We start from the raw sequence: 14,386 nt of genomic DNA on the forward strand, positions 1-14,386 counted from the left end.
CCTGTCGACTTGCCTGTACACCTCTTATCACCAGCTGGAAGCTGTGAGAGCTCTGGGGCACAGCCACAGTGCCGGCACTGCAGGGCCTTGGCCTGCACTCAGCATTCCCAAGTGCTTACAGCAACTTGGAAACAGTAAGAATAAATACCAAAATAATGCTTGCAAAACTTAAAAAATAAAATAAAACAAAGCTCACGGACACAAGAAGAGAGAGAACACTCATGTCCATGGTAGGTGTAAGGAAATGGAAAGCAAATCTAGAAATCTACATACTCTTGAGAAAATAAGTGATGGGGAGAGTGAACTTTAGGAACACTGTACAAGGGATTTAAGAACCAAATGAAGGATTTAAGCTGTGGGTGCAGGATGAAGATATCAGAAGATATCAGAAGTGATGAAGACAAGAGGTCCCAGCTGACGTGGGAGTGAGAAGGAGGACAGTGGCACGATGCAAACAGGAGGCTGAGGTGACTGAGCTGAGCCAGTCTGGCCCTGTCCACACAGGGAACAAATGTCCTACGAGAAAGAGGACAGCCACTCATGAACCCGAGTTTGCAACCATGCTCAAAGTTACAGAGTGGTCAACACAAATGTGAATTTCTCATACACAAAAGACAGCTGCATTAAATGAAACGTAACAAAATTAAATTAAAGAAGATCTCAAGATTTCATTTCCTTTCATGAGATGAAAATTAAAGGAATTAAATGAAACTGAAACAAATGAATTGAAATGAAGTGCAATGCAATGAAATGAAAATGAACATAACGAAATGAATTTAGATGAAATCTCAAGATTTCATTTCCTTTCATGAAATTAAAATTCAATGAAATGAACTGAAAATGACAAATGAAATGAAATCAAACATCAAAGATGAAATGAAATGAAACATCAAAAAATGAAGTGAACTGAAATGAAACTTCATGGGATAAAAGGAAAAGAAATTAAATGAAAAAAGTGAAAGGAAATGTAACAAGATGAAATAAAATGAAAATTGTCATTTTATTTCCTTTTAGAAAATGAAATCTCAAGATTTTATTGAATTTCATTTTGTTACATTTCCTTTCTTTTTTAATTTTTTCATTTAATTTTTTGCACTTTCATTTATTCTCATTATATACATTAAATTTAATTTAATTTTATTTCATTCCTTGATTTGTAATTTCTTTTTTTTGTGTATTTTAAAATTCCATTTATTTTCCTTTTATTACATGAAGTTACATCTTATTTCATTTAATTCCTTGCTTTGTCATTCTACAAAAGAAAATTAAATATTGAGATTTCATTTAATTGCATTTCCTTATTTTTAATTTTCATTCAATTAATTTAATTTCATTTCCTTCAAGTTCCATTTCATTTGTCTTCATTCCTTGATATCCTTTTCATTCCTTGTATGACGATTCATCTCATGAAAGGAACTGTCCAGATTGTTACATTTCACTTCATTTCATTCTTTGAAGTTTTATTGTGTTTCACTTGATTCCTTGCTTTTTGATTTAATTTAGTTTAATTTCATTCAGCTAAGTTTCATTTATTTTAATTTCATTCCACTGCTTGATTTTTCATTTCATTTCTCAGAAATGCAAGCTGCCCATTTTTGTGTCTTGGAGCCCTACCTCTTATTTTTGGAGCCCTAAATTCCAGGTGTTTATGTCCGGTGTTCCAGTGTTGGTGAAACGCCTGTGCTCTACAAGCGATGCACATTTTAAAGAGAATATGCAGCTGTCACTGTGGTCAGCTGAAGATTTACACTGGTGATCCCCGGCGTGCTCTCCATCCTGATAAACGTGACCGATAGCTGCACCCACCCAGAGAGGAGAAGCAGCAGCAAGTGGCACTGAGAATTCAGCGGTTTCACAGGGCAGCGAGGTGTCTCTCGCTTTTATTCTTTCACTCCTCAAAACTCTTGAGCATGATCCGTTCTCCTCGGAGTTAATGTTGAGCATACTTGAATGACTGAGAGTTCAACTATGGTCAAATTATTTTCCCTGCTCTAGTTTACAGTTAAAAAAAACCCCCAAAATTCCTACAGCTGCTGAACTGGAGCTTCTGTAAGCTTCCATGGGGGAGAGCACTGCCTGCAGCAGACCTGAGCTTTCTCCCCCTTTCCTGCTGGCACTCTGATCTCCCAAACGACCTTTGAAGAAAGGATCCCCATCTCATGTGAGAGCTTTCTGGCGACCTCGCTGCCAGGTGAGTTTAGCTTTTGCTGAGTCCGCAGCCTAGCACGAGGTGATCTAAGAGCTCCTGCTGCCAGGACGGGGAGGCTGCGTGTTCCCCTTTGCCCTCCTGGCTGTGCATTCCCACTGCTCGCCCTGCGCTGGCTCCGGGCCTCTCTGCGCAGCCTTCTGTGAGCTGACTCAACTCATTGTGCCGGCAAAACCCAGCGGGTGCCTTTGTGCGGGGCGGCAGCGAGCTGAAGCTCTGACTCAGCCGCTCTGATGAAATCACGGCCGCTGTTATTGGCAGACCAGCTCCGTGCCATAGAGTGCAAACAGCTCGCCCGCAATGCCAGCTCGGGTACCAGCACAGAGCTGGCTCTCTGCTGCCGCACATTGCTCTCAGTCGCACCCCTGCCAGGTGAGCCGGAGAGCTGCGAGTGCAGAGCGAGCCACATGCCCACTCAGCTCTGATGGAAGTGACTCCCCAACGGGCAGAGCAAAGGGCACTTTCCCAAACCCTTAGTGCTGGTAGTAAACTTGCAGTTGATTTTTTTTTTCTCCATAAATTTTGATGAGAGAAACAAAAAACCAACCCAAACCAAAAACTCCAACAACAACAACCAACCAACCAAAAAATGCCATTTGGTACAGCCTACTTCTAATTCAGCATTTCACAACCAAACCTTTCCCCCAACAACAACAACCAACCAACCAACCAAAAAACGCCATTTGGTACAGCCTACTTCTAATTCAGCATTTCACAACCAAACCTTTGGTACGCTGCAAAAACCATCAATATCATCCGCCCCCCAACCCAAACAAAAAATCAACACCAGGAACAAAACTCTGGCAAAAAAACATTCAGTCACAAGAAGGGGCACCAAGCACTGATTCCTGCTGTTTGTTATTACCTGTTGGCACTGCAGTAGTACTCTTCTTGGAATCTGACCAGGAAAAGGGACTGCTTAGTAGCACAGGGAAATTATGACACATTCAGTACAGCACAGTCACAGAAGATACATTGCAAATGACCTCTAGAACAGAAGAGAAGGTATCTCCTATTTTTCCTGGGTTTTCCTTTTTCTCTTCCTTTTCTGTGGCTGGATATAGAACCACAGAATTCATAGAAGTGCATGAATCACAGACATCACTGAAAGGTTTCAGAAGCACCACTTAAACAGAGACTCAAACTTCAGTCATTATATCAGGACACTGCCACCATTTTATAGCTTTAAGTGCACCGTAGTAGATGCACATCCTAAATCGCTTTTTCTCCCCATTTTTACTCTTGTTTTTGTTTGTGACAAACAAACTCACCATGGCTATATCTTGCACAAATCCCAGTGGAAATGAGCCCACTCCGATGAGCTGTAAGAGAACTAGGGATCTTTTAATTTGTTTGCTTCTTCTTCCTCCCTTTGTTGCCTGGGCTAATTTTATTTCTGCATATCTACAAGGATTCCTGCACGCCTGCCATTTGTGAAATTTTCATGTTGGCAGGCTGGACATGGGCCAAGCACCTCTCACTTGCACAATGGCAGCAGACAATGTGCTTTGAATTTTCTCTGCACGCAAAGGTCAGTGACCCTTCCTCATTCACTTGCCTGTTTCCCTGCTACCCTGTAGCTCGTAGATAAGTCATTGGCTGTTTTCTGCTGGCAGTTCTGCTTATGTAAGAAACTTCTTTTGCATTTGATGCGAATTAAGGCTCATCAGTTCTGTCACATGAAAGTTACCACTAAAAAATTGGAGAAATTGGCAATGCTCTGCCCTCTTCTTCAGGGCTGTTAAAGGCTTTATCATGCACTCAGTTCATGGTTCCCCACTGAAATGCAAAGTTTTCAGCAGCAAGGATTGCCTGGGTGTCAGAAGCTCTTTAGTTGATCCATGTGTTTTAACCAGTAAATGTAACTGCCTGGATCACCTAGGGAACACTAATGGTTTTGACTGACCTCCATGGGGTTTCATCTGAAAGCACCTGAGCCAATTGCTTTGAACAAATATTAGAAATGAGATGTCTGCAGATCACTTTCTCTCAGCACAGAGGCACAAGTTGGGCCATGGGCCCAGGAGAGGCAGCAAGGTGATGGGCTGCAGCTGCAAGGAGGTGCATGAAGACTTCTGGGGCTGCACTGGGCAGGGATGGGCAGCATTGCCAAACACTTCTCACACCTAGTGTGGTGTAAGCCAGGCTGCTCTGCAAAGAGCTGCAGAAACAGAAGAGGAGTCTGAGCAGAGCCCTAGTCCAGATGGCCACAGTTCTGTCCCGCCAGGCATCCTTGTTGTCCCTATGATGTGACATGGACATTACTAAAGACCTGCTGCTTCCCAGTTGGGGTAGGGCTCACCCTTCACCTCACTGCTGGACTACACCTGCTGTGCCATTGCTGCTGCAGTGCAAAATGTCCCAGCTGATGGCACATTGCTGTTCGAGGCTGTTCAAGCCATGGATCTTCTGCTTGTGACATCCTTGGTTACTCTCCACAAGGCAAAAGGGCCTTTCCAGAGCCTGCAGCATTGGGATCCTGTTGGGGAGGAAGGATGAGAGGTGCCACTAATAGAAAAAATCATTAACAGGTGGCTGTTGTGAAAAGCTTCAGACTTCCTGCACAGCCCGCTGAAACTTCATTTTAAAAAACAACAACAGCCACCCATGAACTTGTTTTTCTGGCACAAGAGGCTGGCATAGCAGGTGCTGACTTTGTGGCAGCCCTGAGGATCATCTCCCTGATGTTCCTACCTGTGAGCAGTCCAGTGGGAACCAGCCCTGATCCCATGGTTTCTGCCGCGTGCTCCAGTGAGCGCAGCTGCTACAGCAAACATGTACACCAATGCAGAGAGACCTCTCTTTCGTGGCACAGAAAACTGCCTGCACATCCTTCACATCAAAAGAAATTTCCATTTACTCTTTTTAGCTCAGACTTATTAATCACAGAGACATTTCCAAGCAAAATATGGATTTTCAGAAGAACACAGGAAAAAAGTTCATTCAGACAGGAGAAAGCACAGCTCAGCTGTGCTCATCAAACTTATTTTACCACGTACAAGTCCAGCTTTCTCTGTTTAATTTATGTTTGCCTTCCCACATACTTTTCCTACTTTTATCTCAGTTTACATTCTCTTCTCTCATGAACTGTCTTTCTTGCTTAAGAAAAATAAGAAACAAAATATTCTTCTGGTTTTCCTCTTTATCCCTTCCCATTTTGGTTTCACAGTGGACTCTCCTGGGATATGTTCCAGAGGTTTGGTTCTTTCCAAAACACTGGCAAATGTCAAGTAAGGTCAGTGCAGCACTGTCACCTTAAGGCTCCAGTCCTAGGTTGCTAATATGTGCCTCTTGCACGGGCAATAGACTCTGAGGTGTAAATGAGTCATCACAATATTAATAAGGATTGTGCTACAATTAAAACCTGTTGGAAGAAAGAGCAGGAAGGTTGGCAGGGAATGTGGTTAGAGGAGAGGAGTGTCTCTCTCTTTCCTTATGAAGTGGCCTATCTGTGAGAGGATTTCATGGGCAGGAAATGGCATGGAGCATAGAAAATATCTCCATCCTACAGCCCCTTCTATCCCTCCAAAATTCTCCACTTTGTGCATACCTCCCCTTGTATCTGGACTCTCCACTGACTTGGGAATAGCTACAACCCTTAGCACTGCTCTTTTGCTGGGGGAAAAAAAGACTTTTACTGTGGGAGGGTACAAAAATGCAGGCTGACCCCCGTGCCTTGCAGCTCCTGCCGTGTGCAGTAACTGCAGGCAGCACTGCAGGGCCAAAAGCAGAGGCAAGAGAGACTGGGCAAGGCAGCCCTGAGCCTGGCCCCTGCACAGGCAGCAGAGCAAGGCACTGGGGGAGTTATCACAGATGCCGTGGGGCTGTCACCTCCTGGTAATTTTGCTGTCATTAGGTGCTGCTCATAATGAGAAATCCTGATTTTACTGTGGTTCTGGTATGTTGTCCATAATTAGCGCGCAGTCCTTTAATACGAATTACCTTAGGTATTAGTTCCTTAAACATCAATTCAAAAATCACGTGAAAATTTACCTCTTCCTCAAATGAGTCATGAGTTAACACTGGGGTACTTACAATGCACTACTTAGACCTGCTTAATTAGTTAATCTCTGTAAAGGGGTTTCAAATGCGTGAAGAGCTATCAAACTGCTAAGTGCATTATCTTCAATTAATTTTGTGCAACTACATCTTCACTACCAAGAGGGTCTTTAGAGTGCTGAGGAAAGGAAAAGGAGACATTGCTTCTAATTTTAAAAGTAACTAATACAGAAAAAAGGGAATTAATTGAAAGATGATTTGACATGATGGGAATAATTGTGAATACACCGTTTCTTTTGTTTCAGCCAGAGCTGAATATGAAAGACTCATCATTTTTATCCCTCCTTTGCCTTTGTTAGTCTCTGGTTTCTTGGTTCCATCTCCTCTTGGCCTTAATGCTCTCCCTCACTGTCACTGAGTATTAACCCTCTCTCTTCCAAATTTGTTACTACTTTAGCAGAAAACCAACCAACACACAAAAAGGTTAAAAAAGGGCAAATCACACCAAACTGCTCTTCATACTGAAGTCACTGAGGTTATATCCTCATACAAGGATAAGGGATCTTGTTCCAAAAGAACCCTCCTGGACTTCCCTTCAGAAGAAGACACTAAAGGGCTACAACAGAGCTCCTGCAAGAGAACAGAGCCACATCCAGCCCAGGCAGTCGTGTTCCCTGGACCACTGTGGTAGCCAGTAAGTTCTTACTGTGTCTTTCAAAGTTTTCTATTCTCTTTGGAGCTTATATGCCTTGTTAAATATTCTCATTTTACTTCACCCATTAACAATCTGCTTTTGGAGTTCTCTCAAAATGGGTTCTTTGTGCTAATACTCTGTCTAGCTGGCAGCTTTATTCAGGCCAGCTACATTGAATTTGCCTTCCCCAAGAACCTATTTCCTGGGTTCTTTTTCTTCCACTGGCACTAACAAAAGATAAGAATTTTTTTTTTTGGTTGCTGAGTCTGATTTGTGTTTAGAGGTTTTTCACTTACCTATTCTTTCTTTTTCAGTAATGATTAATCATCACTTCTTGCTGACTGCTGAGGTCCCACACATTGTGAAAAATTCAGGCAGCTTGTTTCATATGAACATGCCTGAGCAGTGGTTATGCAGTTGAGTCCCCTTCACAGGGTTTGTGAAGTGGACAGGTAATGTGCATGTGCAAAAAATTTCTATCACATCTGGGCATTCCCTCAGCAGTTATTTGAAAACCTATTAATTTACCTTATTTTATCCAAAAGAAACTGGAATAGAGAATAGACTATTAGATGGCTACAGCTTTATTCTCTGCCTACTGTAAAACAACAGCTTAACCTGTTGTTAAGACATTTCTGAGACATTTCTCCAGTAAGCCAGAGTTGTGTACATGGTGATCCTCAGCACAGCAAGTTCCCAGGAAAGAACCTCTGCCACCAAACCAGAGAAACCTCTCCAATCCCTCCCCAGCTCAGTTCTACAAAAGGAACCAATGAGGGATATTAGTTGCTATCCAATCAATGGATACTAATTTAGCTGAAGGGCCTGATCTGCTCTAACCAGGCTATCTAGCTGAAGTAGAAGTGAAGTAGGTACCTAAGAGAGCAGCTTGAAAATGGGTAAGTTGTTAGGGGGTACAGAAAGAAGAGCAGGTCTACAAGAAGAAGCAAAGAAAGCTTCTTGCCCTCCCATACCTTCACCACTTGCATGTTTGTACAAAAGCTTCCAGGGTTCCTTCCTTTCACCTGGTATATCCATACAGTCCACACACACAGTGTGAGATGGGTAAGCCAGAAACTATTAAGAAAATAGTTAAACTAGAAGACAACCAGAAACTATTAAGAAAAGCCTAGATTGTTTCAACCTCAACCTAAAGCCCTACCTGAAGGATTAATGTGGTTTCCAAGAACCATTTAATTCATATGGGTGTCCCTCCTGCCTCTGACAGAAAGGTGGAATGGGGCCTGAAGAGACTATGACTGCTACCAAATCCAAAATGAAAGGATAGGGCTACCAGAATACTGAACCTGAAGTTAACCTGAAGCCTGACTTTCCTGAGGGGCATTTCCACAGAATAAACCTAATTGCAGGAGCTTATCAATAGTTGGCCAAAGAGGTGACAGGGCAGGGAGGACCCAGCAAAGTCTCAATGAACAGTCCAAGATTTTTGCTCCCTCCCCTTGATGACTGTAAAAAAAAAGGGGTAAAAAATTTCTTCCTCAAAGGGTTCTTTTTCATACCAACATTTCAAAAGATCTATTGCCAATAAATTAAGACAGAACAAAAAACAATGTATGTCCTGGTGGCAAGGGAAGATGCACTCCTTCTCTGTCCCTGTCACGTCAGAAGAGCAGCTCCAGCAGAGCTCTCTGGGCCGTACTGTGCCCTCACAGCAGCACCGGTGTGACGTAGTTGGCAGGGAAGAGACCCAGTTCCCCACGCAGGCGTCCTTTCCACCAGGATGGGTTGGAGCTGTCCAGGACCTCTAAGATGTCCCCAGTGCGGAAGCCCAGCTCATCGTGCTCCAGAGCATCAAAGTCGTACAGGGCACGGACCCACAGCGTTCGCTGGAAAGGAGAGAAGAGACAGGCAGGGAACAAGGAGCCAGGACTTTCAAAGATCACCTTTGTCACCCCTCTGAAGACCCAGTAAATACATTCACTTAGCAAGGACAAGCAGTGCTGAATTTTAGACCAACTTGCAATTAAACCAGGAAGTGGCCAAGATGCCAGGAAGGAGGGACCAATTAACTGGGACACCTGAGGGATGGTGTTTGGTTTCTCAGCAGCCTCAGTGTATGTGTGGGTATTTGCACCATAAGGTGAAAAGTCAGACGGAGAGCAGCTCCTTAGGGAATTGTGTTCTCATGGTATTACTGCCTCTTCCCTGTAAGGGCAGCCAAGACAGCCACATTTGAAGCCAGTTATGGGAGCACAGAAGGAGTCCTACCTGAGACCTTCTGGGCTGTAACTATTAGGGAATGGCTCTAGGGAGCTGGCCTGCTGCTGGGACAGATACGAAAATATGTCCTCAGCCAGTCGAGAGAGAGCCAGCACAGAGGCAAGAGTAGAGAACATTGTAAAGAAGGATAAAGAAGGATACTTGCTCTTTCAGGCACTTTTGGGGCATAAGGGAGGGTGTTAAACCTTGTTCAGATTCTCCCCAAGGTCAGGTCCCTGAGATCCAAAGGATTTAGTGTCTGTTTGGGTATATCAGTTTATCTGGGGTGCGCACTGTAATGTACACTATGGTTAAATTTTTTCTAAAGGACTTTGCAGTCAATCTCCAACTCTTGCCAGAAATCATATTTTAAAGGAGATAGCTTGGGTTTCTTTCTGGGAAATTGCTGGCATCCACACCACCAGGCATGGATAATTTAGGAGGTATATCTGGCAGGGACAGATGGAGAGATCTGTTTGAAGGCAGACAAATTTTGATAAATCTTCTCTTCAGGGCCCCGCTTAGACCTTGCCCCTAGTTATTTGGGTGGACATATAGAACTTCTTGTAATTGGATTTGTGGCTTCAACATCACTGATGGGATGTTGCAGGCAAAAGCATGTTGTTATTCATTGTCACAGCTTCTGAGAGATAAAAACCATTGTATTTTAAGCTGGATTATATTAAAGATTTGGGGCTTTTCCCAAGAAGAGGGGCATGCCCCTATTTTTTAACATGTTCCAAATCTCCTAATCCAATTGATCTTTTACACTCATTCTTGAGAAAGGTCTGCTGTCCTTCCCTTCTTTCCTTGGTTCCCTGGTTATGGGCTAAGCTGGACATTTCTTCAAGGAAGAGGAGCATCCTTAGGTCACACTGAGCTGATGGGGAAAGGCTTTGTAGCGGGCAGTGGAATCACAGAAAGACACCACATTCTGTGTGGGCATTCACACAGTGGGACTTGGCAGAGCAGGTAGTGACTGAAGGTCAAGTGCCAGGTTTGGATCCCGCAGGGGAGTGGTCTGGGGTGTCTGCAGAGACACATCTGGACACATCCACTGTGCTAAGAGGCTCTGACAGCCAAGGGTGTCAGGTAGGTGAGTCCTGCTTTGATGGCAAAGGAGGTCTGAGAGATGTGCCAGGCACAGACAAATGGAGCTGGGTGATCTCAGGCCTTCTCAGGACTGCAGCAAAAATTAATGGAAGAGACAGTGTGACTACAAGTGTATTGCGAGATAGGAGGAGCACTGGTACAGTACAGTGGTACAGTGGTACAGTATCATAAGACTGCTCTCCAAAGAACTTAAAAAATGTACTGCACATTTAGCTACTGACGTCAGTCACTGCCTGGCTGTGGGCAAAGATAATTGAAAGCCCTGTGCATTAATGGACATGAAGTTCTACTAGAGGAGATCATTAGGCTTTCAGAAATGTCTTCTGCTGGACTGGTCTCGTGCTTGATCAAAACCCATGGGTGAGCTTGTGCTCATTCCAATGTCCCAGATGGGGATTGTCCCTATTTTGCTGAGCTCATGCTAAGTTCCCTCTTCCACTGAGGCTGCATAAGACTGACCTTGAGAGCAGTTACCAGAACTATGCTCACATAACCCTGTAGTCCTACCTTCAGAGTGTCCCAGCAGCAGATTCAAGTGGCTGGGATAGAATCTTGAGACTCAGAAATGTCTTGTAAGTCATGGCCTGGCAGGAAAAATACACTACTTCTAATGCAACCTCCATGTAAATGACACTGTCCAGATTGCTTGCCATTGCTGAGGGACCCAGATTTGGGCAGATGAGGCCCTCCAGGTGCATCACCTACCGGCATCTGCTGGTGCAGTGGGTCTGTGTGTCTCCGTTGCATAGCACCTGCACCTCCTTGGCCATGGTCCCTTGGTCTATGCATCATGTCTTTCCTGTCCAGACTCCCACCATATCTTTCCTAGAAAGAAAACAGCAGCAGAAAAGTCATGTTGTTGTGGTTTTGGCTGGAATAGAGTTAATTTTCTTTGTAATAGCTGTGTTTTGGTTTTAGTATGTGAATGCTGCTGATAATACACTAATGTTTCAGTTGTTGCTAAGTAGTGACTCACTCTAAATCAAGGCTTTCTCAGTGTCTGGCCAAAGGGATATTCCATACTCTAGAACACCATACCCAGTATATAAACTGGGGGGAGTTGGCCAGAAGAGACCAATAACTGGTCAGGGACTGGCATCAGCCAGTGGGTGATGAGTAATTATATTGTGCATCGCTTCTTTTTCTTGAGTTTTATTCCTCTCTCTTTCTCTTTGTTATTTCCCTTTAAGTAAATAGAAAATAATAGTAACAACTATTATTATTACTACTACTACTATTTACTCTATTTCAATTATTAATCTGTTCTTATCTCAACCCACGAGTTTTTCCTTTTTCCTGATTCTTTCCCTACTCCCACCAGGGGAAGGAGGAGTGATTGAGTGGCTGCATGGTACTTAGTTGCCAGCTGAGATTAAACCACGACACATATATATTCTGAGGTGTATAAATGAGGGGATTTAAGAGTCGTTAGTGGGCAAGTAGTCAGGGGCAAGCCAACACATGAATAATTTTAGATGTCTGCTTCCAATAAAGTTCCTGTGCTTCAGTTCTGCAAGTAATGACCCTCATGGAAGAGCTTAGACTGTTCTATTTTGGGTTTTACTTCTTAAGAGTTGAAAGCTGTCTGTCCTCAGCTGTGTTTCACAGCTGCTGGGACAACTGGTCCGAGAGGGGTTTTTTTTTTGGTCTCTGAGACTTTTGTAGAAAAACTGAGGTTTTTCTAAGTCACAGATAAAAACCATGCTTGCCAAGGGGACTTCAGCCAGTCTGGAGTTATTATGACCCAGTCCTGCCCACTCCCTGCTCTTCCTCTGCCCCATACCCTGGGGGAACATCAGTTGTGCTGGTGCAGCTGACTGTATCTGAGGACTCACTACTTTACCTTGTCTTGGGCTGCTCCATACTGTAAAGGACAGCAAGCAGGCCTATGAATCTAGTAGCTAAATTAGCCAAAGAAGAATGAGACAAAATCAAATTCCAAGAAAAGGAGCCATATGACCTCACATCTCAGTCATACCAACACAAATTGGCCCAGGCAGATAAAGAGAAGAAGTAGGAAACATCTAGGAAACAAGTTCTCTTTTGTGTGCACAGCTGAGAGATGCAGATTTTTGACAAAATGACTGCTCACTCACTACTAAGCAGTAAAAGCCAATGTTTCATGTCCTAGCCCCTTGTTCCTGGTAGTACCTGCTGCTGCTGCAGTATGGGAACAGGATGCTCTACATATCTCTTGGATATAGAAGAATGATCTTCTCCAGCTGCTCCTCCCATGTGGAATCCTTCCCGGCCTACCCGTTCCAGGCTCCCACCACGCCTCTCCTGAAGGAAGAAAAATCACAAAGATGAGGTCAGATTTTGCTTCCTACCACGTCCTTGTTTAAAGCTGTGCAATCAATGCACACTGAGCACTACCACTATCCACTAATCTGGAGGCTCTTTCAAATAAAAGACCTCACCTCTCTGAACAGAAGAACAAATCAGGAATCCTGTATTTTAGATCTTTGTCGTAGCCACTCTCTATCTGAAGTCAGGGTAGTACTGGGCAGTGCTGGGCCGAAAATATGGCTGCTGATGTGAGGATCAGCACAGGAGCCAAGCTCTTTCTTGAAATACTGCCCTTAGAATTCATTTGTCTCTGCACTAAAATCTATATATTACAATCATTTTATCATATGGCTGTAGCATCTAAAAATTTTAATTGTGAACAGGAACCCCACTGTGATGAGTGCTAAACATACTCTGCTGTGCCCATCACCATAACAAATATAAAGAGAGTTTGCCAAAGCAAACTTGAGTTCTGTTCTTTCATTTGCCTGTCTGCATCTTGGAGCAAATGCATCTCTTTCCCTTCCTGCTCATAGTCAGCCCAAACAGGTTGTTATACTGATATACATGCATACAGTCTTTCTTTCCTTCCCCAGACACAGAGATTCATCACTGTGATCTCTCTCTTACAGATCCCAGAGCCTCTACTTTAATACCTTAGTAGTGCGTTTTTAAAGCTCTGTGTAAGTGGTCTAGAAAGAGACAACAACCCAGGCCCATTCTTCAGACTGAAAATGTATCATCTCTCATTTTGAGCCAGCAAGAATGACCCACATGCAGCCTATAAAACTTTACTGCTGTAGTCAGCAGGTCACGGACTTTCTGCCTTGCCTCTACTTGCACATCCTGGTAATTTAATACCAGAGTCCGTTTCCCAGTAAAGCAGGACTTTGGTTGCTGCAGTGACCAGGCATGTTCACTCCCAGTACAGGGAGTGCAAGGTGTATCAGCCTCTGCTATGTCATTTGCTTGTTCCCCTGGCACAAAACCAGGCATTCATTGGACTGGGGTTTGTCTGCCTTCTCAAACATTGACTATACCTTCCCTGAAGGCACATCTTGTTCCCAGATCTCCTATGTTCTTGGTACTTTCCAGTTCCTAACAGCCAGGTTAACTTCTCCAGATTCTGCCCTGGGCTCCTCTACATTCCTTTTACTGTGTTTGCTCAGTAGCAGAAGATGGACAATTCTTCTGAGCAGACAAACTTGCAGGTGTAGTTGCACTCTGGGTGCGTGCAAGGGAATTAAGAAACCAGACTCAAATTCTTCTCAGTCACAACCCACCAGTCAGCTCCGTACCTGCCCTTAGGAAATCTAGGCATTTTCAGTAAGGTAAGTCTTGCTTCCCTTGGCATCTTAGAATATCAGCTCTGAGGTTTTAGCACAGGTTTAGCAAAGCACCTCTATTCAGATTTGAAGAATCAAAAAATTAAAGAATCGAAAAACTAAGAATCTGTGTCTCAGGCTCCACCAGTGTGTTTATGTGGCTGGGTTTCCAGGGACAGACTGTCCTCCTCTTCACCCTGAGACCTTATCATGGGATGAACTCCTTCCACAGAAAGGTTTCTGACTGAGAAAGGTTTCTGACTGACTCCTAAGGACAGTTTGTGTTTACCTTTTCTTCTTGGCTGTTGTCCCTTAGGAAGATCTGCTTCTGCCTGGAGATGGAAGTGGTCTTGTAGTAGTCCACCAGCTTGTTTAGAGAGTGGAATTTCTCTGTCCACAAGTAATAGCTACCCTTTGCATCCCTCATCACTTTGAAGTGTTGCACATCATCTTCATGCCTGGATCCCAATGGAAAAGAGATCATCAACAGATTGCACTTTTACCTTTTTCAAGAAAGTCTAGAAGGGTACCAAAACTTCT

The 14,386-nt window shown here is 43.7% G+C and overlaps 1 protein-coding gene across 4 annotated transcripts in view; it reads right to left on the reverse strand.

Annotated features, from left to right (window-relative positions):
• Positions 1–5,057: 5,057 nt before the first annotated feature.
• Positions 5,058–14,386, reverse strand: part of GRAP2 (GRB2 related adaptor protein 2) — a 100,491-nt gene continuing 91,162 nt past the window's right edge. For 3 of the 4 annotated variants that reach the window (XM_039725582.1, XM_039725585.1, XM_039725583.1), the window contains 4 exons: positions 14,136–14,304; positions 12,384–12,515; positions 10,938–11,057; positions 8,567–8,746 (listed from right to left, as the gene is read on the reverse strand). In XM_039725582.1, the coding sequence (XP_039581516.1) occupies positions 8,567–8,746; positions 10,938–11,057; positions 12,384–12,515; positions 14,136–14,304 (601 nt within the window). Of the gene's footprint in view, positions 8,747–10,937; positions 11,058–12,383; positions 12,516–14,135; positions 14,305–14,386 lie in introns of all 4 variants that reach the window. The other variant, XM_039725581.1, reaches the window with a different exon arrangement.

This window comes from Passer montanus, unplaced genomic scaffold (assembly GCF_014805655.1).
Source record: "Passer montanus isolate IOZ18808 unplaced genomic scaffold, ASM1480565v1 scaffold55, whole genome shotgun sequence".
NCBI lineage: Eukaryota > Metazoa > Chordata > Aves > Passeriformes > Passeridae > Passer > Passer montanus.